This window comes from Leptonychotes weddellii, chromosome 1 (assembly GCF_054177405.1).
Source record: "Leptonychotes weddellii isolate Sample4059 chromosome 1, ASM5417740v2, whole genome shotgun sequence".
NCBI lineage: Eukaryota > Metazoa > Chordata > Mammalia > Carnivora > Phocidae > Leptonychotes > Leptonychotes weddellii.
The window spans coordinates 50,181,169-50,195,007 of record NC_138369.1 but is presented as its reverse complement, the minus strand read 5'-3'; the positions used below and the strand labels follow the sequence as shown (position 1 = coordinate 50,195,007).

The 13,839-nt window shown below is 57.1% G+C and overlaps 1 protein-coding gene across 3 annotated transcripts in view; it reads right to left on the bottom strand.

The window, feature by feature from the left end:
* Positions 1 to 6,111: 6,111 nt before the first annotated feature.
* Positions 6,112 to 13,839, bottom strand: part of TPRA1 (transmembrane protein adipocyte associated 1) — a 15,289-nt gene continuing 7,561 nt past the window's right edge. For 2 of the 3 annotated variants that reach the window (XM_081823135.1, XM_081823136.1), the window contains 11 exons: positions 13,355 to 13,496; positions 13,082 to 13,214; positions 12,466 to 12,576; positions 10,460 to 10,546; positions 10,288 to 10,360; positions 10,100 to 10,179; positions 9,441 to 9,551; positions 9,222 to 9,282; positions 8,927 to 9,029; positions 8,708 to 8,788; positions 6,112 to 7,438 (listed from right to left, as the gene is read on the bottom strand). In XM_081823135.1, the coding sequence (XP_081679261.1) occupies positions 7,195 to 7,438; positions 8,708 to 8,788; positions 8,927 to 9,029; positions 9,222 to 9,282; positions 9,441 to 9,551; positions 10,100 to 10,179; positions 10,288 to 10,360; positions 10,460 to 10,546; positions 12,466 to 12,576; positions 13,082 to 13,214; positions 13,355 to 13,479 (1,209 nt within the window). In that variant the 5' untranslated portion in view covers positions 13,480 to 13,496 and the 3' untranslated portion in view covers positions 6,112 to 7,194. The remainder of the gene's footprint in view (positions 7,439 to 8,707; positions 8,789 to 8,926; positions 9,030 to 9,221; positions 9,283 to 9,440; positions 9,552 to 10,099; positions 10,180 to 10,287; positions 10,361 to 10,459; positions 10,547 to 12,465; positions 12,577 to 13,081; positions 13,215 to 13,354; positions 13,497 to 13,839) is intronic. The other variant, XM_081823137.1, reaches the window with a different exon arrangement.

The following is a 13,839-nucleotide window of genomic DNA, read 5'->3' as shown; positions in this document are numbered from 1 at the left end:
GGTTCTAGCAAGGGAGTGACAGCAGCTCCAGGACCACAGCCCACTAATTCAACCAACCTGGCAGAAAGAGACATCTTGTTCTTGAGGGCCAGAAGCCGCTCTGTGATTCCGATTGGCCCTTCCCCAAGTGTCACATTCATCTCTGAGCCAATCACTGCAGCTTCTCATGGGCTAGGCCTGCACCTGTGCCCACGATGGGCGGGGGTGGGGGGGAGCCTTGATGATATGGGAGGGCCAGTCCTGGAGAGGGGGGAGGAGGGGGTGGTTTTCATCAGTACACTGAGCTGGCACAGAAGCCCCCCTCAATGTGAGCTTGTAATTTGTTTTCACGTGTCCCTTCTGTGTCCAGACAGCCAAACATGGGAGCCTGGCACATAGTAGGTGCTCAGTAAATGTTTGCAGGATAACATGGATGGGAAGCACTAGATGAGGCCTGGACGTGTCACCTCGGTGCCACACCTCAGAGTTTCTCAGCTATTTCAAACCCCCATATGCCAGACTGGAGACGCAAAGAATCGATGTAGGCCAGGTGGACCTGTCATAACTGGAGGCGGGGGGCAGATACCCAAACTGGGATTGCTGCATCTTGTGAATTTTCTTTTGAGAAGCTAAAAATCTGGAAGTGTGTGTGATATCTAATATTTAAGTTCTGATGACTAATTAGAAAACATTTTTTAAACATCGTGCATGCCATGGGCCACCTGTTCATGAGGATAACGAGAGTTGGTATTTGAAATGTGCACAAGAAGGAAAAATAGAAGCTTCTGGAAGGCCATCTTCACAGAGGCTGCTCCCATGGCTGCATGAGAGTGCTGTCACCCCACACCGCTCTGGGAGTCAGGGGTTTCTGGGACCGACCCCAGGGGGGCAGGCCCACCACGTGAGGGTGTGGGCCGGGCCAGCCCCACAGCCAGGAGCAGACCCTGGCCCACTGGGAAGGCTGTCTCCAATTTTCCACCTCGAATCAGACTCATCTTCCCCAGAATGCCATTCGACACTGGCCAAGTGGAACTGATTTTGCATCTCAGCCTCCCGGAGCTCCTAACGAGATCTTGACTGGAGCCCAGCTTTAAACATTCTTCACAGCAGGTGATTGGGTCTTGATTTGCTGGATGTGTTCAGCTGAGTCACTGTCCCCAAACAATATGAGAAATAAAACGCTGGCCACGCTCGGATGGCCAGCAGATGCCTCCTGATCCGCGGGGCCAATTACATGGGCCGCTCCCCTCAAGCAGGCCCAGCGCCTCCCCCAGGAAGGTCCTGCTTAGAAACAGAAGGTGGACAGCCCCCGAGACAGAGAAGCTGTTTGGTGCCAGGTCCCGCGCAGGATCGGGGGTGGGCATGGTCGGTGCCACATTACAGGTGGGGAAACTGAGGCATAGAGAGCAAGGAGCCCTGCCAAGGTCACTTGTGAGGTAAAGGTCGACCTGAGTCAAGGTCACATGTGAGGGAAAAGGCAGAACTGGGTCAAGGTCACATGTGAGGGAAAGGCTGACCTGGGTCTAGGAATGCTTGAACAGTGCGCATTCTGGACCCAGCTCTGCCATAAGCACCCCAGGGGGCTCTCTCTCCCCTCCAGGGCAATCCAGTGGGGATTTCACTGCACCCTTAGACTGTGTGTGGAGGGACTCCAGGCCCCTCACCTGGGTCCAATGGCCCCAGCCACCAGGCTCAGAGCCCTTTCTATGTGGGAGGTGTTTCTGTGAGTCTCTGCAGTGGAGTGCAGTGGTCAGAGGCCTGTGGTCACATCCTGCCCTGCCTTGTGTTGGCCATGTGGCCTCTCTATCCCTTGGCTTCGCCATCTGTAAAGTGGGCATCTTAACAGCGTGGGACTATGTTCCCCGTGGAGTGTCCAGAATGCGGCCTGCACACAGATAGTGTTAGGGAGTGCCACTATCACAGGCCTCTGCATAACAAATGACTGTCATTCTCCCCCCAGGACAACCAGCCAACAACACACGGCCCCCGCAAGGGCCCCGACTTTCCCTCCAACATAATACCTGCCGGTCAGCTCCCCTTCACACCCTTCATACCTGCTGCTGGTGGGGTGCGGTGTGGCAGCTCACTGTCCTGGGGCCTCCCTCCCAGCTCCACGTCCCACGAGACAGCAGTTGGCCCCGTCAGAGCCTCAGTGCCCTCACCTATAAGTGGGGGTGACAGAAGCACGCCCATCTCGCGGGTACTTCTCAGGGCTTTAGCGGAATTGCATCCTGTGGATGACCTGTGGCTGAAGAGCAGACCAGCTCTCGGAGAGAGAGCACCCCCCCCCCCCAAGATCCAGAAGAGCCTTGTCTTGGCCCCTGCAGAGGCTGGAGGCAGAGCCTCTACCTGCATCCCCATCTTGACAGGTGCTTCCATGACCGTGGCAGGACCGAGTCACGTACTAGCAGTTAAATGCTTCTACCCAGAAGGGACACGTGTCACTTCTCCTGACATTTCATTAACCATAGTAAGTCACACGGCAGCATTACCCCTCTCCCTGAGGGGGGCAGGGGAGGACAATAATCCTATAGGTGTGTCCAGAAGGAAGAGAAGCAGAATGTGTGGGCAATTCTCCAGAGAACCCCCCCCCCCTTATAAAGGCACTGTGAATCCCAGTCCACACACATACAGGTGACTTTCTAGAATGCCACTTAATGTCCTACTTAGCCCTATCCTGCTGAGTAGGTGGAAGATTACACCCCTGTTATTCTTTTTTTTTTTTTTAAAGATTTTATTTATTTGCGAGAGAGACAATGAGAGAGAGACAGAGAGCATGAGAGGGAGGAGGGTCAGAGGGAGCAGCAGACTCCCTGCTGAGCAGGGAGCCTGATGTGGGACTCGATCCCGGGACTCCAGGATCATGACCTGAGCTGAAGGCAGTCGCTTAACCAACTGAGCCACCCAGGTGCCCTACACCCCTGTTATTCTTGAGGGCTTTCTGCCTGGTCTGTGGTTCTGGTCAAGTTCCCAGGATCTGGCACAGTGCCAGGATGTCAGGAGAGAAAAGCTCTAGTGCCATTTGTTATGGGCTGAATTGTGTCCTCCCCAAATTCACGTGGGGAAGCCCTAACACCCAGCACCTAGAATGCAACTGTATTTGGAGACAAGGCCTTTAAGAACTGATTAAGTTAAAATAAGGCCATCGGGTGGCCTTTGAAGAAGAGGAAATGTAGGCCCCCAGAGAGGCAGCAGGAATGCGCATGCACAGAGGAAAGGCCATCTGAGGACAGAACAAGCGTGCCAGAGAGAGATTGCCCTCCTGAGAAACCAACTCTGCCTGCACCTTGATCCCAGACTTCCAGCCTCCGGAGCTGGGAGAAATCATTATCTTGTTTTAGCCACCCCGTCTGTGGTACTTTGTTACGGCAAGCCCAGCAGGCTGGCACACCAATGGTCCTGTGTTCACACCTGTTATCACTGAGGCCTCCAGTGCTCCTGGCCATGGGGACCTGCAGATTTCGGAGCTCTGCTGTGTCCGTATCATACTTGGGCCAGGAGACCCCTTTGCAGCAGCCAAGGACCCTGTGCCCAGGGTCTTCCTCCCTAAGCTCACAAGGGTACTGTGTTATCTGGAGCCTGGCCTTACCCATGCCTGGGTCCTCAATACTCAGGGACACATAGACCTCACTCCCAAGGGAATCCCCACCTGTTTCTTTCCACCAGCCCCTGCTGCCTTCTGTAGCCCAAGGCATTTGGGACAAAGTCAGGAGCTCATCCACCAGCTGTGGGCTTCCCTGGGCAAGGAAGGACAAGACTAAACTCGCACTGACATGGGAGGGAGTAGAAGGTGAAGTTCAGGAAGGAAAAGACAATCACCATCTCAAAATATTATCCTGTCTCCTGCAAGTGACCCCTTGAGGGGCATGTTCTGATCCTCACATGTTTCCATTAGGGCCAAGTTTGATGTAAACAAGATAGCTTTTCTCTAGGGTTAAAGAAGCCTGTTGGTAGCAGCCCACTGCTGATACAGCAGCACCACCATCACTAGGGACAGGGCTTACTGTTTTGTCTATTTGAGCCTCCTCGATGAATGAGAATGAGCTTCCCCAAGTCACCTCATCATCCAGGATGGCTGCTGGAGAGCCAGTCATCATATCTGCATTCCAGGAAGCAGGAAGGAGAAAGGCAGGAGGACAAAGGGAGCACAGCTCCTAGCTGAGCTAGCTCCCTTTAAGCAGTCTGTGCTAAAGAAAGTTTATCATACTTCTCCTAACATCCCACTGACCAGAACTTAGTCACAAGAGTCACTGCAAAGGGGCAGGGAATGTCTTTATATCCAGGTGCTTCCCTGAACCACAAAATATCAGGTGTGGTCACTAAAGGAGGGAAAATAGGTATTACGTGGCAACCAGTCATGTGATACCCTGAGTCACTTGGAGGAACTTGAAGGTCAGAGAGAGGACATGACTTGCCCCCAGTCCACAGCCCGTGAGCAGCAGCGGTAGGGAGGGTAGGACTGGAACTTGGGCCACATACAGTGAACTCCATCACTGTACCAAGGCTTCAGAAACCCCCACTTTCTGGCCACTCTTCGGCATGATGTTTGTTACCATCCAGATACAGCACACAGAATGTGGTCCTAGCAGAACAGAAGTGAGCAGGTCTTTTCAGGAAAATCAAAAATTTGAATGGCAGACAGTGCCGGGAGAAGTTAACACCAGTACAGCCTCTTTGAAGAGCCTGTTGGTTCCGATTAGGTTCAACTGTAAAAGAAAAATCCAAAGGGATTTAAGCCAAGTAGGGACATTTATTTCTCACGCATCCTCAAAAAGTCATCCTAAGGTGGACAGTCCAAGGCAACTGTGGCACCAGCGTCAGGATACGGGCTCCTCCTACCACATGCCCGCTGGAAGAAAGGCACTGAGCCTAGCCTCTCCACCAGGAAGTCGCAAGCGTGCTTGCATCCCATTGGCCAGAATTCAGTCGCATGGCCACACCCACCCGCAGGGATGCCTGGAAAATGCAGTCTTGTTCCAGGAAGCAGTGTGCCCAGCTTAAAAAAACTCCGAGATTCTATTACAGTGGAAGAAAAGGGGGACACGCTGGAGGACAGCTATTAGTCTCTGCCGGAAGACGGTAAGACAAAACTAATTAAGACCGTGTGCTCCCGTCATTCCACGTGCGTGAGTTACCGGAAGCATATTTATAAGGATGTTTGTCGCTGCATTGTCTGTTGTTGCAAAACATATCGGGAACAAAAATCCATCCCAATGGGACTGGTTAAATAAATTGCCGTATATCTGTAATGTATGCAGCTGCCGGAGTGAAGCCGCTCCGCCACCTGACACGGAACCATCCGAAGAACAAGTGTGAAGTGAAGAAAAAACCGACAGAACGTCTACGTTCCCGGAACAGGGGTAATGTGCATACACACGTGTGAACACACATAGGCACTCGGACGGGCAGCGAGGCCCCTGGCCTTGGCGGTGCTTCTGGGGCAGGGACGGGGAAAGCGAATGCCACCGCAGGGAGGAGATTCATGCTCCACTGTGCACCTCCCTGCACCACGTGAACTTTTCTTTGCCATGTGCATGTTACCTATTAAAAAACAAACTTTAAGATGAGAACAAAAAGGCAGCAGGCTTCTAGCCTCTTTTCTTCTGTGGGTGCCTCCCCGTCGACAGGGCTGTTTGCTTAGGTATCGCACTGAGCAAACCCAGGCTATCACTCCGGCCTCTCGGACGGCACAGGCGTCCCAGGCCGCTGGTGCTGAGTGCGGCTCTGGAATGGCCTGTCCAGGCCTCCCTACCCGGCCCCCAACACTTGTCCTGCTTGGATGCCCTGCAGGCCTCCTGCCCCCACCACCATCTTCCAGGAAAGCTCTGAGAAGGAACCTCCTGGCCCACTGACAGCCCTCTGGGCCCCGGATCCTAGGGAGAATGACACATTGGCCCCACAGTCACAAGCCATGTTGGAGCTAGTGCCCTTGGTGTCCTGCCACGCAAGAGGGCTGGCAATGCAGGCAGGTGCCAGGCCTGAGCCTCAGCACCGTGGCCCCACTGAGACTGCCTCCTCTCTGGCGGTGGGAATGACATAACTGTCAACGCCCTTTTTCTCCAGCTGCCCGAAGACTCAAGGCCAAGCTTAGGTACAACGGCAGTGACATGGACACACGGCACCTCTCTCCTCGTTTACAGCTTGCTTTATTCTGACTTAGCCCCATGTTTAGCTTATCACATCAATTCTGATCATGTCAGTCCCTGTCATTGTACCTTCTGAGTGCCTACTATGTGGCAAGCACTACTCTAGGGGTTAAAAACAATCGAGTTATCGCTACTGCTCCATAAGCATCTACCAGCCCTTCACTACTTCCTAATCCTTATAGCAGCCCCTGCCAAGACAGGCCTCCTTATCCCCATTTCATGGATGGCGAGCTGGAGCTAGGGGAGGGGAAGCGGCCAGTCCAGGAGGGCAGAGCAGAAGGCACAGAGAAAGGACGGGACCTGCAGGGCTCACTCCAAACCCCATGCTCCGCAACCGGGTGGGGAAACAGCTGCTCACAGAACCATGGTTCCCTTTCTACGTCCCTCTTGTCTGCTCGGACAAGCGCCTGGGACACGGAGCACTGGGATCCGATTGCCCCCCACTTCCCCAGCAGCCAGCCTAGGGCCTGTGCACTGGCCAGTGTTTCTCCGTTGAGCAAAAGGAGCCCAGAGCCTCCCAGGGCTCGGGACGCAGAGGGACCTGCCAGGACCTCTGATTGTCGCAGGTTCTCACCCCAGCCCTCGGGCTCCTAAGAGGAACCTCCACAGCCGCACCTTCTGCTCCTTGTTTTTTATTAAAAAATAGATCAAGAAAATATACACACTTCAGCCCACCCACCGGAGTGGGCTTTGAGGAGGCCAAAGCGCCATGGGGAGGAGGCAGAGGGATGAGAAGGGCCAGACCGGCCCTGGGTGCCCAGGCTTTGGAGAAAGGAGGTGCCCTCAGCCAGCCTAGCCAGGCCTGGCCCTGAGAGATCAGAGTCTGGGCCATGTTGCTGAGCAGGGAGAGGGCAGGTGGAAGTGGAAGGGGGAAGCAGCCCCCAGCTAGAGCAGAGGTGGCCAAAGGCAACTGGAGGCACAGAAGGCGAGACAGGGCCTGCGTGGGGCTGCTGCCCACAGAAGGTCCCGTGACCTCATCCTCCTCCCCCAGCGACTTGGCACTCCCTGGTCTTCTCTCCAGCCTGGCCTGCACAGGCCCCAGCAGGCCTCCCGGCCACGGTGGTCACACTCAGGCACTGACAACCTTCCAGCGCTCACTGTCTGTGCTGTTGATGCTGCCCGTGTGGCAGGGCATGGACGCAACGTCGTCCAGGCAGGCTGCCCCACCGGCCGAGTCAAACTGTGTGCTAGCAGCCCCTGCTGTCTCGGGGCCTCCCCGCCGGGCCACGGCGTAGGGCTGGGGCAGGTGCACGTCTGGTTCCTCGGCCTCGTCCGCTTGGCATTTGTAGGAGAAGAGGATCTTGGGCTCCGAGCTGGTGGGGAGGGGAGAGGGGCAGGGGAGCCCCACTGTTTGGTTAGGAAGGCTTCCTTCTCTGAACAAGGCTTGCTGCCTAACGGCCACCCCAGGAGGTCCCCAAAGCTTGGACTCTGGAGTCCAGTGGGACTTGTTTTAAAACTCAGCCCACGTGTGAGCTCGGACAAGGATAAGTTTCTCACTTGCCTGTTTCTCACTGTAAAATGGGTATAACTCTGACCTCGAGAAGCTCTTAGCAGAGGGTAAACAGAGGTAAATTCTGGCCTGAGGGGCTCAGCAAACACCAGCTGCAACCTCCACCCTTGCAGCTTTTATGACCACCTACTTTGCACTTACTTAGTCCCTCAATCCTCAGGATAACTCTGACAGGGAAGCGCTGTACCCAATTTACAAAAAGGAGCCCAAGGCCAGAGACATAAATGCGTGTACAAGGTCCCACACAGATCAGGGCTGCGCTGAGAGCCAGTCTAGCCCCTCTCACCCCACCTCTGATGCCCTCTCCCGGCACTCCCCCCGTCAGATCCCCCGCACCTCCTCGGACCCAGCACTTCTGCCACATCAGGGGCCCAGGATCCAACCCTCAATCCCCCATGTCCTTAGCATCTCATCTCCCTGCCACGCCTCCAAACGCACACAGGCACCAACATGCACCTCACGCTATGCTCCACTACACGCCCGCCTCCCGCAACCCTGCTCCTCTCCCCGGCCACTCCCAGCTAGAATCCGTGAGCGTGGTGATTTGTGTCTTCTTTGTTCCCTGTTGTGTGTGGCAGCTGCAGCAGTGCCCAACACCTAGTAGGTGCTCAATGAATGCTTGCTGAAAGAGTGAGCCAAGTATTCTAAAATGAAAAGCAAGCCAGTGTAGAACCATGTGCATAGACACTCTCTTGTGGGGAAAGTGTATATATATGTGTGTGTGTTGCATATAAAATGTGTATATGTATGTAGGTGTACGCATGTGTGCATATGTATATATGTGTGTATGCATGTGTAAGTACAGACATACACACTTCATCTGCCTCATCCTTCCCAATGTCCAAGCCTGAACTGGGAGGAGGGAGGCGCAGGACCCTGAGGCTGAGGATGCGCATGCGCAGGGAGCTGGAGGCGCAGTTCCATAGGCAGCCACGCGGGGGCGCCCGCGGCCCTCAAGCCACCAGCCGCTGGGTAGCAAGCCAGGCACCAGCTACCACCCCTGTCCCACGCCCCCTACCTGCCCGCGCCGCCCCCGGCTCCCCGCGCCCCCCATCCCCGTGGGAAGACTCACCCAAAGAAGCCCCGGAGGAAGGCCACGTAGATGAGGGGCGCAAAGAAGCTGAAGTAGAGAAATGTGGTGGCATCTACACAGCTGGGGGGCAGGAGGAGCGGGTCAGGGAGGGGCCCCCTCTGGATGGGACCTGGGCTTAGCCTCCCCCTGTGCGCCGCTCCCACTCAGGCCTCGCCCCACACCCGAGCCAGTGGACACCCCGTGCCCCGCCCCACCTACCAGAGCCCCTCGATGATGTCGGCGCAGAGTAGCGCGCTTCCCAGCCCCTGCAGCAGGTTGAGCAGCGCCAGGATGCCCGCATACACGTAGAAACTCCTTCGCGCTGGGGGGTTGGGGACTGTGAGGCCCTGCCCTTGCCTCCGCCCTTCATCCCCAGCGTGTCACCTGAGCCCTTTGGGCCCCCAGGAGGACCCCTCCCTCTCACCAAGGGCTCTCCAGCAGGAGAGTCACAGTTGCCCAAACAGACGCTGCCCTGCACCCAGCCCTGTGCCAGAGCCACCCACCAGCTGCTTACAAGGCAGGGAGATGCGCTCCTTCAGCGGGGTCTTGGGGAGCACAACCACCAGAGAGTAGACCTGCAGAGACAGAGCAGGACTGAGAAGGATGCTGGGCACACCAGCCCCAGAGCTAAGCCCAGGACCAAGACATCCAGGCCCGCCTCAGGCTCTAGGTTCATGTGGCCACCCCCAGGGTGCCGAGACCCAGAAAGGGGTGGGGGCACCCTAAGCCTCACCAGGAAGAAGAAGCAGGAGCTGACCAGCCAGAACTGGCGGCCCCCATGCCCATAGATGTTGAAGTCCTCAGCCGACAGGTGGGCGTCAGGGTACAGGATCTCCAGTGTCCCCTGCAGGGGCAGGCAGGGGAGGGCCTCAGTCTCCTGCCACATGGAAAGCCCCCTCCTAGGGGGCTCCCTGATACAAAGTACCCAGAACCCTCCACCACACCAAGCCCAGCTCCCCAGCCTGGCCTTCAGAGTTCCCTGTTCGGACTGCTCCCTGGCCTTGCCCTGCTCCCTACCCACCTAGCTCCAACACCGGAGCAGCCTCCTAAGGAAGGAGCCTCTAGATGTGCAGCTCTGTGCGTGGTCTGCAAACCTGTATGTGCCCTACCTGGGCTGCTTGTTACAACAGCAGGTTCTAAGCATCCTCCACGTTCCCACCCCAGCCTGGAATTGGAAGTGGATTGGAATGGTGGGGAGGGCGGGAAGAACCTGCCTTGTAAACAAGCACCCCAGGTGATTCCTTAGGCGCATTTAAAGTTTGAGAACACTGCACCTAATAAACGTTTAAACCTGGACCCAGAACCAGGGAGCAGGGGATGCTTGGCCTTCAGTGACCCCTGGCCTCCTCCAGGGGGACCCCAGAGCTGTACCTGCCCCACTTCCCCTCTTACCTGGGTGACAGAGTAGGCCAGGGACAGCACCGTGGTGATGGCCAGCACCCGCTTGATGCTTGACTTGCTCTCCAGGTGACCTGGAAGAAACGTGCTGGTCAGTCAGCGGGAGCCAGCCGGGTGACCGTGGTGGGGTCGGTGCCCGCTAGGGAGGGACAGGGAGAGCGCTGGCCGAGCAGCACACGCACCAAAGGCAAGGCCCAGGATGACCACACTCAGCTCGATGGCCAACAGGAAGAAGCGGGTAATCTCCCACAGGATCTGGACACAGAGCAGGCAGAGTGTCAGCCTGGGGGCCCAGTCACCCCTCTCCCCAGCGCCCAGCATCCCCCCCGCCCTTGTTGGCAGGCCCAGCCACACCTTATCGGCAACAGTCGCAGCATCCGAGGTGCTGACCGTCATGGACACCACGGCCCGGGCGATGCCCACCAGCGCCACCACGAACACCTGGTGGGGCAAGAGTGGGGATGCCATGATGGGGTCAGGGAACAAGACCTCTGCGAGTTGCAGGGCCTCTGCAGGAGCCTTGGATTCTTTGAGAACAGAAGGATTCCAAACCAGAAGAGTCAGGAGTGGGATGCAGGGAGGTGGGGAGATCCTCCACTGCCGGTAACCTCCGCCTGGCCTTTCCCTCTTGGGCCTCAGTTTCCTGGCTACACCGGCAGCCTTGGAATGGCTAATAGGGGTAACGTGGTGGAGCCCCACTGCCAGGATCGAATGCCAGCCCTGCTGCTTCCTGCCTCTGTGACCTCGGCCAAGGAGCTACACCTCCGTGCCTCAGTTTCCTCATCTATGAAAGGGGGTAAAACTAGCACCTACTGTATTTGATGGTTGGGAGGAGCAAATGGATAAATCGATGTAGCGGAAGTGAGCCTGGCACCCGGTAAGGGCTAGGTACACATTTGCCTTTAGCTTCGTCTTATTAGAGCTTTTAATCCCAAGCCATGGGGGGAAGGAGGCTGCAGGGAAGAGACCCTGACCCTGGGGAAGGCTGCTGCCCCAGCACGTCTTGCAGAAGTGCCTGTGCTCAGCATCGACGGATTTTGTCATCCGGTATCCACTCTTCCTCTGGCAACAGCCTCCTTCCTCTCACATGGCTTGGGGTGGGGGGGTGGGGGGCCTGCCCCCCCGCCCCGGCTTCAGGGATGGGCCTGTAACCCAGGGCTAGCCATTCGGCTCATGCCATTCCCTGATTTGGGGATGGGGGTGGGACCCAAGGGAGTCTAGTGACAGGCACAGCCAGGACACCAAGCGCAGCCACTGGGAAAGGAAGCTGGGGGGAGGCAGGGTTGCAAGCCTGGAGATGCTGGGGCTGCCTGGCTCCATGAACATGAGACTGCGAGAGACAGGGCCATTGGAGAAACCCCAGCTGAGAGGGACACTGAGACTGTGCCCCCACGGCCTTGTGGAGCCCCTGAATCCAGCCATGCCTGAAGCCCTGGGACTTGTCAGTTTCTCCATTAATACATTCCCTCCAGCTTCTGTGAGTTCACTTTGGTTTTCTGACATATGCAAACAGAAGAGTCCAGATCCATGCACAGTCTGTCCTTTGTGCCACAAAAATCATATGGAACCCTTGGGGAGACTGACACCACTCAACAGGGCAGGCTATAGAAGCAACAAACTGCCATGTGCCTACTGCATACCAGGCTGCCACCGGGCTAGAGCTATGCACGCTGTCTTCTCCGGTGCTCACAGGACCGCCGCAAGCTAAAGCAGGCCCAGCACACATGGTGTGGGAAGGGGGCCACCGAGGCACAGAGAGGCCAAGCCACCAGCCCAAGGTCATCCAGCACAGCCGGTGCTCACCACTGTCTCCTGAGCGCTCTAGAAAGAAGTCCCCAGGAATAAGAGGGCAGGGGCAGTGCTGAGTCTCCTGGCCCTGCCTCATGCTCCCAGGCCTCGGCCCTGGGTCCCTTCTCCCCTCATGCTCCCCCAGAAAGGGCATCTGCCTGCCTGCTTATCTGTTCAATAAATACAGTAACGAGTCAGAGAAGCAGTGGGAGAGAGAAGAAAGCAGGCCTCAAGGCCCACCCCTGCCCACCACCAACTCTCGGGGGCGGGGGCTCCGATCAGCCGGCAGCCCCTGGGGCCTCCATCAGCAGCCTCCAGGGGTTCCCCACAGCCTCTCCTGCCCCTGCCTGCCCACTGGCAACTCCTCTGACTGTGAAGTTCTGAGCCAGGCCACAAAGAGGGGGCCCAAGGAGCCACTCAGCTCTCAGGGAGTGGTAACTAAGAGGCAGAAGAGGGGAGGACTCCGGTCAGTCAGGCCGGAGCCCTGAAGGACGGGAGCTGGACAGTCTGAACCCGGAACCCACACCTGGAGCCCATACCCGGGGCTGCCTTCCCAACCGCAGCCCTACTACCTCTCCCAGGCAGCCCACACCAGTTCCACTGAATGATGAGAACTCAGGGTCTCCCGACAGGCAGGAAGTCTGCTCCAAAGAGGTCTCACAGAACCCAACGGGGATGGACGGCTGGATGGACAGACAGATAGATGGAGGTGGCAGTGGGCATTTCTTCCACCAGCCAGCATCTCTTCCCCTGCCCTCTACGAACGGCTCCCCAGTTTTCCTCCAGGGACCACCACCCTCCTCAGTCTACAGAGCCTGGCTGAGTTGACCCTCCCCTCCTAGCCTCAGAGTGCCCCCTCCCAGCTAGTCACAGTGACTGGCTCAGGGACCAACAGGGGATCCAAGGTGGGCCGGTCAGAGGGAGTCCCAGGTCTACACTAGCACTACTCCTCTTTGGCTGGTATTGGCAGGGAGGCAGGATGTTAGCTCACAGCTGCTCTTGGCTATTTTTGACACCAGGCAAGGGAGAGCACATCTGAGACAAGGCCAGAGGAGAGCAGACAGGCAGAGAGACAGAGTCCTAATGATGTCCATCTACCCCTGGATCCAGCCACGTCTGAAGCTGGTTTTCATTACAGAAGCAGTTAATAATTCCCTTTTTCACTTAAGCCAGTTGGAGTGAACTCACCAGGATATAGAAGGTGATAAAAATGGGGCTGGAGGTGATGCGGATCTTGGCCCGAGCGAATGGAAGCTTCCAGAGCAGGAAGATGAAGAAGAGCACATTGGGGATGAGCAGCAAGAGGTCCCAGTACCGGACCCTAGCAGATGGGTACAGAAACCAGCCGACTGGTAAGGTTCTGTCTGTGACCCCTCGGCACTGCCCCCCATCACACACGTACGTACGCACACATGCACGCACGCACGGGGGAGACCCACTCAGGGCCACGGCCTGCCTCACCTGGAGGTTCCGATATCCTCATAGAGCAGCAGCAGACAGCGATGCGGCACGCTGATGTTGGGTGCCACGGGTGGGGGCAGGGCTGTGCTCCCGTTGGCCCAAATCACCCCTTCCAGGATGCCCATCCCGCCAGCAGCCGGCCCTGGAGGAGTGAAAGCCCCCATGTGAGCAGCGCAGGGCCTTGGTCTCTGGTCTCAGGGACCCAAGAGCAGCTCCCTACAGTGGGCCTGCGGACCACTCTCCCACCCACCAGGCGGAGGGTGAGGTGTGGCCCCCCCCACATGCCACAACACAATGCCGGGACAGGGGCCCAGTCCCCTGCCTCAGCCTCTGTCTCATGACCCACACACAGGAAATGCCACTCCCAGTGATTGAGCCTTACACTGTGCCAGGTACAGCAAAGTAAGCTACTCGGCATGACCCCAGCTCATCGCCCCGATCCTGGGGGTCCTGGGGACAGACAGGGAGCAGAAGGGCAAGGAGCC